This window comes from Pipistrellus kuhlii, unplaced genomic scaffold (genome assembly GCF_014108245.1).
Source record: "Pipistrellus kuhlii isolate mPipKuh1 unplaced genomic scaffold, mPipKuh1.p scaffold_m20_p_9, whole genome shotgun sequence".
Taxonomy (NCBI): Eukaryota; Metazoa; Chordata; class Mammalia; order Chiroptera; family Vespertilionidae; genus Pipistrellus; species Pipistrellus kuhlii.
The window spans coordinates 356,808-372,371 of record NW_023425595.1 but is presented as its reverse complement, the minus strand read 5'-3'; the positions used below and the strand labels follow the sequence as shown (position 1 = coordinate 372,371).

Sequence of the window (15,564 nt, the reverse complement as noted above, 5' to 3'; positions counted from 1 at the left end):
GCCCCCCCACACCCCCCTACCCTGTGCGGAGGGGAGTCCTCTGCGCGCCCATTTCACAGGCGAGGGAACTGCAGCCAGAGGGCTGACGAGACCAGCCCCACTCCCCCCCTTCGGCCCCCACCTCTGTGCTCGGCAGCCAGAGGGCCCACCCTGATTCCATCCTCCCGTATGAGGGGGACGCTTGCACACCGCTGGGAGGCCATACCCATTCACTGGGGCCCAAGCATCACCACCACCTCAGCCCTTTCCTTAGGGAAGGCTGGCTTTCATTCACTCAAAATCAGGAAAAAATAGAATTCCCACAAATTTTCATTTCGACACCACGATGCAGACACCCGAAGCCAGAGTCCCAGGCATCTAAGTCACGCCCAAGGCCCCAGCTTCGAGTCCTGAGACATTCCCAGAATTCAGACGCACAAGGGAGCCTCACAGGCCCCTTACCAAAAACTACCCACCGGGTGCTTCTGCACAGCCCACCTCTCGGGAGGCAGTCGTGTTCATCCCCCCTCCTTTCCTAAATGCCCACTTGCAGCCTGGCCCCAGGCACCCCCAAGTGGGCGGAGATGGCGACCAAGCCTGCAGCCAGCCACCCCTCCCTCTCCCAGAGCAGACATCACAAGCCGATCCCAACACAGGGCTCAGCCAGGCATCACCAATCAACACCAGATGCAGACCCCTCTCAGTTCAGGGCCAAGCCCCAGCCGGCCCTCTCCCCTCCCGGCAGCACAACCCAGCACCAGCAAAAGCAGACAGAACAGAAACACCCAGCAGGCAAGCCCACTTCCCAAAGAGCATGCCGGGACCTGCCACCTGCAGGTCAGACACGGGCACAGAGAAGGGGACCCTTCCTTAAAAGGAGTCAGAGTCTGAGCCCTCAAAGCACCAAGTGCCTGAAAATTAAAGGGGACAATAAAAAGGTGGGGAAACACCTCCAGCCAAGAGAAGACGTGGCGTGTGGGAGAAACCATCTGAACTGGGGCGTGCAAAGGTCCCCTCAGGAACCTGCTCTCCACCTCCGTCCCCCAGGCGTTATTACGGGACGACCCCCAGGGACGGACGGGGGGAGACCCCTCCTGCCATGGCGAGCAGCCAGCGCCACGCATCTCACCTGCCTTGCACGTCTTGCCGTTGGCCTGCAGCTGCACGCCCGTGGGGCAGGCGCACGCGTAGTAAGGCTCCCTCGGGGACAGCAGGCACAGGTGGGAGCAGCCCCCGTTGTCCTCCTCACACTGCGTGTGGACTGGGGAACACGGGGCAGGGTGAGAGAAAGTTCCAGAACGGGCACCCCCTCCACTCCCCCAACCTCCCATGCCCTGGGAGCCCCAGTGTGCCCCTCTGCCCAATCGCCATCCTCCTGAGGCCTCGGGGGATCACCATGGCACCCCATCCCACCTCCCCGCTGACTCCCACCACGCCCGGCCATCAGCCCCACCAACCCCTCCCATTCCTCCCAGCCTCCCTCATGGCCCAGGTGTGGGCACCTTCCCGCCCCGGCCCCCAATCTTCTACAAGAGGCCTTCATCTCCTTCAGGGCCCCACAAAGGACACCTCCTCCAGGAAGGCCACCCTCAGCCTTCCCTGGCAGGATCTCAGAACCCGCCCATACGGTCATGATGGGACCCCTGGGACAGCCCTCACACTAGCTCTGCAGGGGGGACCCCCGGCCAGGCTGCTCCCCAGCCCGCCCCTGCACGCTACACACCTCCCTCTGCTCTAGCAAGCACCCCCTTTTTCCCCCACCAGCCTGATGACAGGTCTCCCCCAGACCTCAGGCCCCTGCGGGGTGGGGGGCCCCCAGCCCCTGCCCGCCTGCCACACTCACTGTAGGGCTGCCGCTCGGGGCTGAGCACTTGGATGTCCATGGGCGAGTAGAGCGCGCGGAGGATCTCCTTCCGCTTCTCCCCAGTCCTCTTGTTGCAGGCGTGGATGGAGCGGGTCTGCCAGTCGGTCCAGTACAGCGTGTCCCCCGCGAGCGTCAGGGCAAAGGGGTGCGTCAGGCTGCCCTCCACCACCTTCTGCCTGCGGGTGCGGAGGAAGACGGGGTGCAGGGACCGGTTCAAAGCCCCGCCAGGCCCTGGGCGCTAGGCCCACAGTCCCTCATCTGCGAATACAAGAGTCTGAAAACGGAAAGCGCTTTCTCCCCACTTAATGGCCAGCCCTGTGCATGGACGTGGGGCTGTTTGTGGTCTTTTCGATTTCACTTAGAACGAGCGCTTTATATCTTTCTACAAAAAATATTCACGTGGTCGCCAAAACCCATTTGACTCAGTGGATGGAGCATCGGCCTGCAGACTCAAGGGTCCCAGGTTCAATTCCGGTCAAGGGCATGTGCCTTGGTTGCGGGCACATCCCCAGTGCGGGGATGTGCAGGAGGCGGCTCATTGATGTTTCTCTCTCATCAATGTTTCTAGCTCTCTCTCTCTCCCTTCCTCTCTGTAAAAAATCAATAAAATATATTTTAAAAATAAAAATAAAAACATTCACATGGTCGAAGGCTCGGGGGGTGATGTGAGAGGAGCTGTGTGCGCTCCATCGCGGTTCTGAGTAAGAGTTCTGACGCCCTCAAGCCCTCAGGATTCAGACACAAGACCAGGGGCCTGAGCGAAGGACGCCTGCCAACCTCCAGCATGGCCTGGCCGAGCGAGGCCCTGGGGGCAGCCGGGGGGCAGGGGGGCTCACAGCCGGGCAGCCACTCACCGGAACGAGCCGTCCAGGTTGGCGCGGTGGATGAAGCTGAGCTTGGCGTCGGCCCAGTACAGCTTCTGCTCCTCCAGGTCGATGGTGAGCCCGTTGGGCCAGTAGATGTCTGAGTCCACGATGACCTTCCGGGTGCTGCCGTCCATGCCCGCCCGCTCGATGCGGGGTGTCTCACCCCAGTCTGTCCAGTACATGTACCTAAGGGGGGGGCGGGGGGACAGAGGGGAAACAGAGCGTGAGTGTGCCCCAAAGACTCAGCCGGCAGAGACAACCACAGCTTAGGGCCTGGCCTATTATTACTTCCGACTGGTGTTCTAAGCAGTGAGTCATACTAATTTTTTAACCAAGTTGGATAATCAAAACATACTATTTCCTATCATTCTCATTAGCAATGTATTCCGGCCACCCCATCGTTTTACTTACAGAAATCCTCCTTATTCTTTTAATGGCAACTAAAGTTTTAATGGCGGAGGCGGCGGCGCCCGCGACAGACCCCATGTGAGTCTGAGGACGGAGTCACTCGTGGGCCCACGGGCTCTCTCCCGGGTGAGGGGCTTCCCTCGGCGCCCACTCCGCGCCCCCGCCGCTGCCGGCCTCCACTTCCTCAGGGGTCAAACCGCATCCCGTTGCAGCTGCGCCCGAGCGGCCACCCCTCACGCCCAGCGTGGTCATTGGGGAGAGGGGAATGGTACGCACTCAGCTGCCACGTGCCCCCCAGGGGAGCCCTGCGGTGGCCTGAGCCCCCCCTTCCAACGGGCCATCTCCGAGCCGGGACCATCACCGCCTTCCTGTGAGGAGCTTGCGAATGAGCAGGCGCTTCGTACAGAATGCACCCCCTCCTCCCTGCCCAGTGGCCAAGGGCACCCAGGGGCGGGCCCCGCGCTCCCCAGCCTGGTGGGCACGGACGGGGAGGGCACCTCTTCTCTGTCTCCTTTGCGTCTGGTGAGAACCAAGGACACGGGGCGGGAATCCCGTCCCCAGGGGGCCGATGAGAAAGCCGGCCGCCCGACCCGGGTCACATGCCCCAGGCGGCTCTGGGGGCAGGGCGGTGCCATCATGTGACTCAGGCCCTGCCAGCGGCCCGGGGGCGGGTGCACTGTTCCTGGCGGCCCAGGGCCCGCAGGTGCTGGCGGCCAGCTCGACAGAGGCTCCCGCCGGCCCAGCTCAGGAGCCAGCTCTCCCGCCACCCGCCCTCCGAGGAGGGAGCAGGGGGATGAGCCTCGGGGCGCTCCCCGCTCGGCCTCCCTGCGCTCTGCAGCGGCCGGCGGGACGGGCCAGAAAACGGGAAGGCTCGGACCTCCGGGAGGGGCATAACTCACATTCCTTCCCCCGGTTTCATAACAGAGGCGCTGGTTTCCTTAAATGGGGAATCTGCGAGCCGCCCGGTGACCAGAGCCGGGCTGGCGTGGACGTGCTCTCACAACGTCCCAGCCCAATTCCACGGAGGAAAAGGGACTTCCGAGGGAAAGCAGCGCGGCCTGGGCGCTGCGCAGGGGCTGCGGTTGTGGCTGTTGTTTTAGGGAAGGGCCGCTCTGCACTGTAAGGAGGGGGCTGGGCGTCAGGCCGGCTCTCACCGGGACCCGGAGCCACGGCAGCCCCTCGCAATGGCACTGGCCGGGCCTCCCCTGGCTGGGCTGCTGTCCTCCGGGGACTCAGGGCCTGAGGGTCCTCCCACGGCCCACTTGGCCCCCGGACACCGCACCAGGTCCCTGCTTGTGGGGTCCCTGCCCCCCCGCAGTGGGCTCTTGGTCACAAACAACAAGGGGCACACTGGACCTGGGGACCTTCCTTCCTGATGGCAGCCAGGGTGCCCCCCTATCGGAGGGAGGACCCTCGTGGGGGACGGGGCCAGGGAGGGCATGCGGAGACGACAGGAGCTCCAACGGGCCTGGGAGGAGGCAGCGCTGCTCCTGCCTCCTTGTGCCTGAGGCCAGGACGGAGGACAAACCCGCCGTCCCCACCGGCAGGCAGCGTCCCGCCCAGGGCGCAGAGGCCAGGACCAGCGAGGGCAGCAGAGCCGGCCACGGCTCCCAGGGCCTGGCCTGGCCTCCTCCCTCCGGGGCGACGCGGTGCCTCGGGGACAGAGCAGCCGCTCAACCTCCACCACGGCACAGAGGGGTGCGGGCCCGAGGCCCAGCCTCTCCCCTGCACTTCCTGGCGAGTGGGGGAGACTAACTCGCGCATCAGACCACCCCTGGGGCAGGGCAGGCGTAGGGGGGCGGGGGTGGGGGGCTGGGGCCTCACAGCCCTGCCCAGGACCCCCACGCGGTCACTCTGCCCCTCGGGGCCGGATGGGACCTGGGGGAGAGCTGGGGGAGAATTCTGAGGCGGGATCAGGAAGGGTTTCGAATGTTTAATGAGAAAAGCCAGAGCCGAGGCTGGCCGGCTCCCAGCGGTGGAACAGGCACAGCCTGCCTGGCCGGGAGCGTGGAGGCCGCTCCCAGCCCGGCACCACGTGCCTCTAACCAGGGCCAAGCGCCTCCCAGCAGCGCCAAGGGCCGCCAGGAGGAGGAGGGAGCCTCCCCGCGGACGGGGACTGGGTGTCCGGCAGGGAGCGTGTTCGGTGTCACAGCAGCGAACACGGATGGAACCACTCAGCGTGCCCCGTGTTTTCTGCGTGACGTGTGACCGAGTCACACGCCTGCACAGACGGGACCGGGAGGCACGGAGCAGCGCCCCCTCGCCCCTGCTTCCTGTCTCTCCATCCAGCAGCCCTCAGGCAAAGTGCCAGCCAATCCCGCCGGTCCTGCCGACAGTTCGGTCCCCGGAAGGGGGCGTGCAGGAGGCAGCTGGGTGAGGATTCTCTCACTACTGGTGTCTCTCACTCTCTCTCCTTTTCCCTTCTTCTCTGAAATCAATAGAAAATATATTTTAAAAGAAAAAGAGCCGAAACCGGTTTGGCTCAGTGGATAGGCATTCAGGCTGAGGACTGAAGGGTCCCAGGTTCGATTCCGGTCAAGGGCATGTACCTTGGTTGCCGGGACATCCCCAGCAGGGGGTGTGCAGGAGGCAGCTGGTTGATGTCTCTCATTGATGTTTCTAGCTCTCCCTCTCCCTTCCTCTCTGTAAAAAAATCAATAAAACATATTTTAAAAAAGAAAAGACAACTGCTAATATTTAAAAAAAAAAAAAGAAAGAAAGAGAAAGAAAAGAAGAAAAGAAAAGAAAAGAAAAGAAAAGAAAAGAAAAGAAGAGAAAAGAAAAGAAAAGAAAAGAAAAGGAAAAGAAAAAGGAAAAGTAACTGGGGCTCAAGTAAACTCCAAGGGAAATCATGACCTCACCCCACCCCCTCCGGGGGAGGCCGGTTTACCCGTGAGCGGGGTCCAGGGCGATGGCCCGCGGCTGGTCCAGGTCCTGCCAGAACAGGACCTTGCGGGACGTGCCGTTGAGGTTGGCCACCTCGATGCGGTTGGTCTCCGAGTCGGTCCAGTACAGCTTCTTGCCGACCCAGTCGCAGGCTAGGCCGTCGGGCGACACCAGGCCGGAGATGACCACGTTCTGCACGGCGGCGCCCGTCTGGTTCAGGCAGGTCTGCCTGATGGCCTCCTCGCTCACGTCCGTCCAGTACACGGTGCCCTGGGAGAGCTGGAAGTCCACGGCGGCCGCGTCCTCCAGCCCGCTCACCACCACCGTGGACTCCAGCTTGTCCCCGCCCGCGTCCACCAGCCGCACGTCCCGGCGGTTGGCAAACAGCAGCAGCGGCGAGGCTGTGGGGACAGAAGCAGCCCGTGAGGACCCCTGCCGGGCCGGGGGCACAGCCTGGGGCGGGGGCGAGGGCGCAGGCCGCCCCCGCGCCCCCCGCCCCCCGGCACCCACCCGGCCCGAGCCCAGGGCCCTCCATCCTCCCTGCCGCTGCCTAAGGCGCTGCTGGGAAGGGGCGAGGCCCTCGCCTGGCCACTCGGAGGCCCTCCCGATGCCGGTGCCCACAGGGTGCGGTCGCAGGCCCAGGAGCGTCCCCCGACCGGAACCCCCTGTGGAGGCATGCGGGGAGAGGGTCGTCAACGCCTCCCACGCTAAGCCAGCACCTCTCGTCCCAGGAGGGAGCGGCTCCCAACGCCAGAGGTGCCCCAGCTGTGACATCACCGGGGGGGGGGGGGGGGGTGGCCCACAGACCAGGAGCCGCCGCCGGCTGCTTGCCAGCCAGAAAGGAAGCGGCGGAGGGCACTGCCCAGGGGCGGGTCGCCAGGCCCAGGCTGGGGACAGGGTGATAGAGCGGGTCCGAGCCAGGCGGGTGGCTGCTGGCAGGAGGGGAAGGAGCTCTCAGAAGCCGCCCGAAGCCTCCGAGATCCTCGCTCTGCTCAGGGCTGCCTCCCTGAACCGGAAAGACCGCCTTTCCCCCGGGGGCACCCTGGGCCGTGCAGGTGCGGCCTTCAAAGGCCCGGCCGGTGCTTTCCTTTCCTGTGCTTTCCCGGCGGAGGGAGACTCGGGCGGGCGAAGACGGTTAGAACACACTTCCTCGGGGTTCGGAGCGCCCGCACGCCCGTCGCCTGGGTGGCTGCCCGCCCTCCCCAGCTGGCACCACCGCACCTTCCCGCAGCCTCCTCCTCGGGGCCTGGGCCACCCCAGCTAGCATGGCCCCGTGCCAACGGGGGGCCGGGCGCCCCAGCTCACCGGGAGACGGGTCCTCCTCTCCCACCAGCAGAGAAAGGAGAGGACGGGATGGACAGAGGGAGGACGGACAGAGGGGGTCGGTAAGAGGGAGGGCGGACAGAAGGAGGGCGGACAGAGGGGGACGGACAGAGGGGGACGGACAGAGGGAGGCCAGACAGAGGGAGGATGGACACAGGGAGGACATACAGAGGGAGGACGGACAGAGGGAGGGCGGACAGCGGGAGGGCGGACAGAGGGAGGATGGACACAGGGAGGACATACAGAGGGAGGGCGGACAGAGGGAGGGCGGACAGCGGGAGGGCGGACAGAGGGAGGGCGGACAGAGGGAGGATGGACAGAGGGAGGATGGACGAAGAAAGGACGGACGGAGGGAGGGCAGGCGGAGGGAGGACAAGTGGAGGGAGGACGGACAGAGGGAGGACAGGCGGAGGGAGGACAGGCGGAGGGAGGACAGGCGGAGGGAGGACAGGCGGAGGGAGGCCGAGGCGACGCGATGGGAACAGGCCGGGCGGGAGGAGGGGCGGCGAGGCCAGGAGGCCATGGCGCACGGCGGGCAGTGGGCTCGGTCGGACTCCACCTGCGCACACACGACAGGACCGACGACGGAACCGAGGGGCCCCCTGGCGGCCTCTGTTCCCGAGGGACGCAGACCGGGGCGGCGCTGCCATCCGTCAGGAGCCGGGCTCTCCCCGGGACGCACGCGGGCGTCAGTACGAGAACGTGGGGGTGTGGGCGGTCCGACAAGGAGACGGGCAGGGAAGATGGCCTCGTTGTCTCCGGGCAGATACACTCTGAATGTCCGAACCCGTATCATCCCCTCAGTGTCCCTATGACGTGATCTGCACACTTTCTTTTTCCCCAGGGCCATATATCGCGAGGGGAACGGACGGGGCCAGCCTGCCTCCCGGTGTGAGCCGGGAGCCGGCTCAGGGCAGGACCGGCTCAGCCCTGGGCCCTCGGACCTCGAGTCCGGCCTGTGAAATGGGGGCCATCACCGCACCCCCACACCGGGAACCACGGGGCTCACACGGACGCTCCGTCCGGCCACGGCACACGGTAAGCGCCGGGGGGACGCCAGCCGGGCGGCGGGGAGGCAGCTGTGATTGACACCATGTTCCATCCCTTCAGACCCAGGTTCGAATCCCAGCCTGGGCCCCAGCGGTGAGGTCCGGAGCAAGACCCTCCCTCTCCGCTCGGAACCCGTTCCCTCACGTACAAAGCAGGGAGGCCACCGTCTGCCCCCGAGAGGCCCCTGGAGGCAGGGGCTCGGCACGATTCCCCATCACCGGGAGGCGGGAGCCGCCGGGTGCCCGTGACGGAGGGACGGGGACACAGACGTGCTTTGTGGAACATCACACTCAGGAACGCAGCACGGACACCCTCCAACACAGACGCCAAGAATGATACGATCCCGGGTCAGACCGGCCAATCCGTGCGGACAGGTGGCCGGTCCGTGGCCGCCGGGGGCAGGGGGCAGGGGGAGGGGGAGTGAGGGTGGCAGGCGTTTTGGGGGTGACTGGAATGTCCTGGAATCAGGCAGAGGCGGTAGCCACGCCACACGGCGGGTGCCTGTGCCAAGGGCCGCCCACGCGTTCTCTGTAAAATGGTTTTCGGGTCCGTGAACCTCACCTCGATAAATAGTTTTCTAAAGGCATGGCTGCCCTGAGCCCACTGATTTCCCCGGGACCCCCTTCCCCGCCTCCTGGCCTCCCAGTCTGTTTCCCGAGCCACAGATCCGTTTCCGTGACGCCGGATGTACACAACCCCGGCTTGGGCCCCCCCCCCCAGACACCCCCTCCAGGCCCCGGGTTCTCTGTGCCTCCCTGGCAGGGCGGCGGGAGCAGAGGAAGGTGGGTCTGACTTCCCAAGACCCTCGGCCAGTCGGTGCCAGGGAAAAGGCTTGCCTCCCCCCCACCCCCACCCCCCCGCCTCAGGTGCCAGGACCCGTGACTGACTGACTGACTGCCAGGCCCAGCCAGGCGGGGCCGGGAGTCTGAACGTGCGTCCAGTGCCAGCAGCCCCGCTTTACCCCATGTAAGCCTACCCGGCCCTTATATATAGAATGCGTAACAGATGTGCGGGCTCCCCTCCCCACGGCCTGTGTTTTACACCGTTCACATGGTTACCCTCCACACAGCCCCGCGCGAGGTAACCCAATCCCCTGCTACTGCCCCAGAACCAGCCACGTTTGAGGAACACGCCTTATTGACATTCACCAAGCGTTACATTGCGCGCTGGAGCAGGCCGGGGCCTGGACGCACACCATGGGCTCACCCGTCAGGAACGGCCCTTTGTCCCGTGCCAGCCCCGTGGGGGAGGCCAAGGGATGGGAGACGGCGTGGGGCCACATTCAAGGGGCCTACAGGGGCTTTGTAATCTGCCCAGTGCCAGGACATCACACGCACACACACACATGCATGCACGCACGCACACACACACACACACACACACACACACATACAGTTAACCACCCAAGCAAGAAGAACAGGCAGATGAGTGACACGGACAGGCGGTGCTTGGAGCCAGGGGGAGGAGGGGGGCGCCGTCAGAGGGAGGAGGCAGAGCGAGCTATGGGTGGCCCTGGCAGGCTTCCTGGAGGAGGGGAGACTGGAGCCTTCAAAGATGAACAAGCCTCAGCAAATGCTGAGCATGCCCTGGCCTGACACCAAGACGCAGCTACGCACTCCAGCTAATTAATTCCACTCGCAGCGGCTCATAAACAATTTCCTTGACGCCGAACAGCTCCGAGTGCCTCCTAGCTTGACTTTCTCCAACTGGTTATTCCCGCCCTCCCGCCCGCTACCCGCCCTCCGCACCCCCTCGAGCCCCCATCCCGGGGGCAGGAGTTCCTGTTCACCACCTCTGCCCAGGGCCACCTCCAGGAATGCCAGGGTGCTCCCACTGTGCCCCCGCCGTCCTTCCGTCTGCCGGCCCAGCCCTGCGCCAAAGCCAGGCGCCCAGGTACCAGGCCCTGCCGTCTGCCCAGCCCGTCCCTCCTGACCACTCCGCCAGGCTGCCCAGAGCCCACTACACCCCCTTCCATTTTACAGCCAGCTTCCCAAATCCTACAAAGCCCCTGTTGCCATTTTTTATGACATTTCCCATTATGTTAATGGTGTAAAAAAGCAACAATGTCACAGCTTAGCTGGGGGCAGGGAGCAGAGAGAAATACACTGTTGCTTTATTGTGTGAAAGTGGCTTCCATCGGTAATTAAATTATGGTGGGAGCCCAACAATGCAAATTACTTAAAACTCCTGAACTGGCCCTAGCCGGTATGGCTCAGTGGATAGAGCATCAAAGGTCCCAGGTTGGATTCCGGTTAAGGCATGTACTTTGGTTGCAGGCACATCAACAATACAAGGATTGACATTCCTTTTGAGAGCCGAAAATCGACTTCTGCGCATGGGGCCACGAAGTTTCAATCGCACTGTACGTGCGCGCCCACAGGTGGTATTTTGTGGAAAAGCCACACTCACGGGGCCAAAGAGCCGCATGTGGCTCGCGAGCTGTGGTTTGCCGACCACTGACCATACTATTCCTCCGTGTGTGTGTGTGTGTGTGTGTGTGTGCATACACACGTGCGTGAGCGCATGATGGCATGTGGTAACATCCCTGTGTTTGTGGCTGTCCTGCTGATTTTAAACATGTCCTCTGGGTACCTTCTAACCTTCCTGCTTTCTGCGCTTGTCAGTACCTTCCAAGCAGATGCCTGGCTTCTGTGACTGTCTATATATTTACTTCTGCTCAATGTAACCAACGCCCAGCCACTCCTGCAGCCTCTGCGGGCCTGCCGCCTCTCACCCATCCCCCCTCACTTCCCAGACGCAGACTCCCCCGGCCACGTCCCCACTGGCCCCTCTACACGCACCCCTCGCCACCCACCTCATCCAACGCCAGGCACTAACATGTCTACAGGGAGGGGCAGGGCGCGGGGCAGGGCGCTGCGGGGAATCCCGGGGAATCCATAGATCCCTTGGGAAGTGGCAGCTCTGGGACACCGTCCTCCCGCCCACGATCACTGATGCAGGTCTTCCTCCGTGTCTCTCCGTATTGTCCTGTTGTTTTTTGCTGATCTCTTGGCCACTACGATAAGATGACCAGATGTTCTGATTTTTTACAATTTGTCCCGCGTCCCTCGGCGTTTTAAAAAAGTCCCGATTTTCCCCCAAACACTTTTTTAAAACGACGCGGGACAGATGGCTAAAAACCGGGACTGTCCCGCCAAAAGTGGGACGTCTGGTCACCTCACACCATGACGCAGACATACTTCGAGGTGCTCTAAATCAAGCTCATCGTCGTTTTATAAAGACTGGCATGGCTACCCAGGAGACGGAAACATTCTCACGAATCTTAGGGTAAAACGTGGACCCTGCAAAGAGCCTGGGCTGGGCGGGGCGCGTCCAAGGCTCCGGGCCCGGCAGGAAGGTCCCATTTCCCGCCGAAGAGGAAGCGCGTGGACAGCACAGCTCTGGCTCACACGGAGACACCTGTGCGGCCCCACGGGTGTGTGCGGGGCGGCCGCCCGGCTCGCTGTGAGGGCCAGCCCCCCCCTCAGCCCTCGGCTCAGCCCTCGGCCCCACGTGCAACGCGAGAGCCATGCATTTGGCTCAGGGGCCTCACAACGGCTGGGAACTGCGGCCAACCTTCTCAGAAAATCGGGCCTAAACTCCTCATTGAGCGTTCCTAAGGAAGGCGGGAGCAGATACACCACACTCACTTTTTACCTGGCCAGTCCCTGAGGCCGGGCTCCCCCCCGCACACACACACATTCTGCCCCCGCACCCGCTCAGCAGCGGCCACATGAGCCCCGGGCAGCCAGGACGACCCCATTCCAGCGACAGAACCGCGTTTACCTCGCTTCTCCCCGGCTCAGCCGGCGCCCGGGACACGTGCTACAGCAGACTTGACATTTACGACGACAATAAAACCTTAGGTTTCCTTGAACCGAACAGATGTCCTGCCTTTTATGGAAAGCTCAGCACACTCCAACCTGCAGGCCCGAGGGGCCGCGCCGGGCGGGACCCCGACCACATCTCCGACGCCGGACAGCTCCCCTCGCCCCTTCAGCTGAGCTGTCACGGCCCCCCATCCGGCCACGCACCTAAGGGCCCACGAAGCCAGGGAACACCCCCAAATGCTTCTGGTTCCCCAACGTGGCCTCGGCCCCCCGGGCTCCCCTATGTGGATCCCACCGAGACCCCAGCAGACCCCAACCTTCCCACCTCCATGCTATTTGCTGTTCCCACCCCCACAAACCCTCCATGGGGGCCACCCCGGGCCCAGGGGACAGCAGGGCCACCATGAGCCCGCCAGCTCGCCCACCTCCCTGAATGCACCATCTTCCGAACTCCCCCAGACGGGACCCGCAGCCCGGGCAGGGATGGCTGAGCCGCCCCCGGGCCCATGCAGAGCGGCCCGGCTGCCAAGGGGCTTCTGGGGGAGGGCCCTCCTTCCGCCCCTCTCCCCCCCATTTCTTCCCCCCCCCCACCCATCTCAGGGGTCCTCGAGTGAGACCCCCCACCCATCCCAGGGGTCATGGCGATACCGATCGATCGGTAAGCTGCTGTGTAAACACACTGACTACAGACCACAGTCTGCATCAGATCAGGGCGGGGGCAGCCACGGGAGGGGGGTGTTTGGAGGGGGCACAGGACAGCTCCCCGGCCCCGGAGACGGCCCCCCACTTCCCAAACCAAGGCTGCTCAGGCAGAAAGAGCTGGTATCACCGGACGGGAGTTCAGAGCAGACGCCTGGACCAGCCCCTCCTGGGTGGGGCGGGCAGGGGAGGGCTGAGAAGCAGTTGGGGGAACCTTCTGGGACACCGGAAGTTCTTCTCTCAATCTGGGCTTAGGCAGTGCGCTGGGGGCGCTGCTCTCCTGCCGTCTGTGAACGTCAAGGGCTGCAGAACAAAGGCCACCAACTCTCTCCCCAGCTCCCCAGGATGCCCGGCCCAGCACAGGGGTGGCTCCCTGCTCCCCATTCACCTGGCACCTCCCCTCCCTCACACCTGCCTCTTACCTGCTCCGGTGCCTCCTTCCTGCTCCCCACCCTCCTCTCCTCCATCCACACACCTGCCCCAGGCCCCTCAGCTACCCCGGCTCCTTCTCCCCCTCCCGGCTCAGTCACCCCATTCCTGCTGCCCCCACCCCCGGCCCCCATCTCAGTCTCTCTAACACACACACACACACACACACACACACACACACGGCACACGCGGCTCCATAGGAAGGCAGCAATTAACCCCGAGGCCCAGGCAGGCTTCCCGAGCAGGGACCACATTGCAAAGGTCAGGGAAGCAGCCGAGCAGGAAGCGGCCAAGGTCAGTCTGGGGGGTGGAGCAGGAAAGAAGAAATCAGTTGCAAAAGCTAAAAAGAAAACCTTTGAGCACAAAGGGCAGGACATGGACCTCCAGGCCTCCATTAGGGGGCTGGGCCCGGGGCAGGTGGGAGGGCCTCTGGCTGCATGGACGACAGGCCAACAGGCCCGGCCTCTGCTCCAGGAGGAGCCTGGTCAGCGGCTCTGGGAAGTCCTGGGGGACAGGCCCACTCTGTGCCAGCCAGAGGGACCCCTGGGTGTCCAGCGAGGCAGCCCAATACTCCCGGAGGCCACTCTGAGGTCTGACCCTGGCCCCAGTGACCTGGGCCCCTTCCAGGAGTGACCGTGTGGCCCTCATCCCCACCCAGCAGAGGGTCACCCCTAGCCCAGGGGATGACCATCAGATGGTCACTGAGTCTGCCCACCTTGCACGTCTCAGCCACCAGCTCCTGGCTCCCAGCCCCGCACCCACACGGGACAGCACACCCTGGGTGGGCAGAGGGAGAAGCCAGCCTCCGGCTGCCCCAGTGGATCCCGGCAGCCCCCCCGGGAGCAGCGGTCTGATCTCATGTCCAGCAGGTGGAGGTCCAGCTCTGACAGGGGACGCCGCTCACGGAGGCCAAGCCGGCGACGGACGGGCAGGGCCGGCCCTGGGCCCCCCACCCTAAGCTGGGCTTCTCCTCCTCCACATCTCACAACGCCACCTACTGCCCTTCCCACTCTAGACCCCGAGCCTAGACACGGGGAACCACGTCTGGCGTGTCGTGACCACGGTAAAGGCTCTGAGAAGGCCTGCACGCAGCGAGGAAGCCCGGTTCGCTTCCCAAACCCCAGGATTTCCCACGTGAATCTGATCGCAAAACGCCATGTCGTGCTGACCCAGGTGACACACCTCAAAGCACACCGGCCCGGAGGCGGTGTGAAACGGAAAACACGAAAGTAACACGGAATAGGGTGCGTCCGCAGAGCCCGGGCACGGGCACCGGGAAGCCGGCACGCCGGCGACGGCCACCTGCGCCCCCAGCACCTCCACGCCTTCCACAAACACGACAGACGTCCTCGGAGGCCGGGGGCTCCGCCCACTCCACGGGCCACCTTCTGGCCACGGCCAGGCTTCTCATCTGGTGCAAGAAGCCAGCCCATAATGACCCCGAGTCTCCAGGACACGGGTCCCGTCCCCCAACACAGCGCAGAGCCTGGCCAGGCCCCAGGCCCTGAGCCCCCCAGCGGGTGCAGCCTGCCCGGACTCCAGCGCGGGAGGGCAGCCCACACGAGGCCGCGACCAGAGCCAAATCGCCTCTCCCAAACCCAGCACTGCTCTGCAGAGCCTTTCCTGTGAGGGAGAGTGCTTCCCCCCGAAAACCATTTCCCCACTAAGTACCTTTTAATTGAGCAAATGTGTGTATTTCAACGCAGCGGCTGGGCAGGTGCTGACAGAGGGGAGGGGAGGGGAGCAGGGAAACGGGAGCCCGGGGGCCTGAGAGGGAAGGAAACGGGCGGCCAGAGCTCACCAAAGGGCACCTCTGTCTGTCCATCTGTCTGTCTGTCTGTCTGTCTCTCTCTCTCTCTCACACACACACACACACACACACACACACGCGCGCGCGCGCACTGCAAGCCCTCATTTAGCAGCTATGGAATGTTACGACTCAGTGGTGCCTAGGACCAGTTTGTAGGGAATGTGACGTTCGATTTATACCCGCAAGTGTGCGTTTCCTCTAATTAGAAGGTTTAGGGCAGAGCAGGGGGAAAATATGTATTTCAGAGCCCCAGCTGGACTTGCCAGAAACCAGCCTGTTCCTAACATTCTTATTTTCGACAAAATATAGCATTCTGATTACATAGCATTTCGGCTCAATGGCTCCCCGCCTGCCAGGCTCCCGGAAGTGGCCGGAGACCACGGCAAAGACCGAGAGAAGCCGGCCTGGGACCCAGCGCTG

At 63.7% G+C, this 15,564-nt stretch overlaps 1 protein-coding gene across 3 annotated transcripts in view; it reads right to left on the bottom strand.

The window, feature by feature from the left end:
* LRP5 (LDL receptor related protein 5) overlaps nucleotides 1-15,564 on the bottom strand; it is a 72,238-nt gene that overhangs the window by 42,047 nt on the left and 14,627 nt on the right. For all 3 annotated transcript variants that reach the window (XM_036426275.2, XM_036426276.2, XM_045578116.1), the window contains exons 2-5: nucleotides 6,008-6,404; nucleotides 2,698-2,895; nucleotides 1,823-2,019; nucleotides 1,109-1,240 (exon numbers count right to left, since the gene is read on the bottom strand). In XM_036426275.2, coding sequence (XP_036282168.1) covers nucleotides 1,109-1,240; nucleotides 1,823-2,019; nucleotides 2,698-2,895; nucleotides 6,008-6,404 — 924 coding nt within the window. The remainder of the gene's footprint in view (nucleotides 1-1,108; nucleotides 1,241-1,822; nucleotides 2,020-2,697; nucleotides 2,896-6,007; nucleotides 6,405-15,564) is intronic.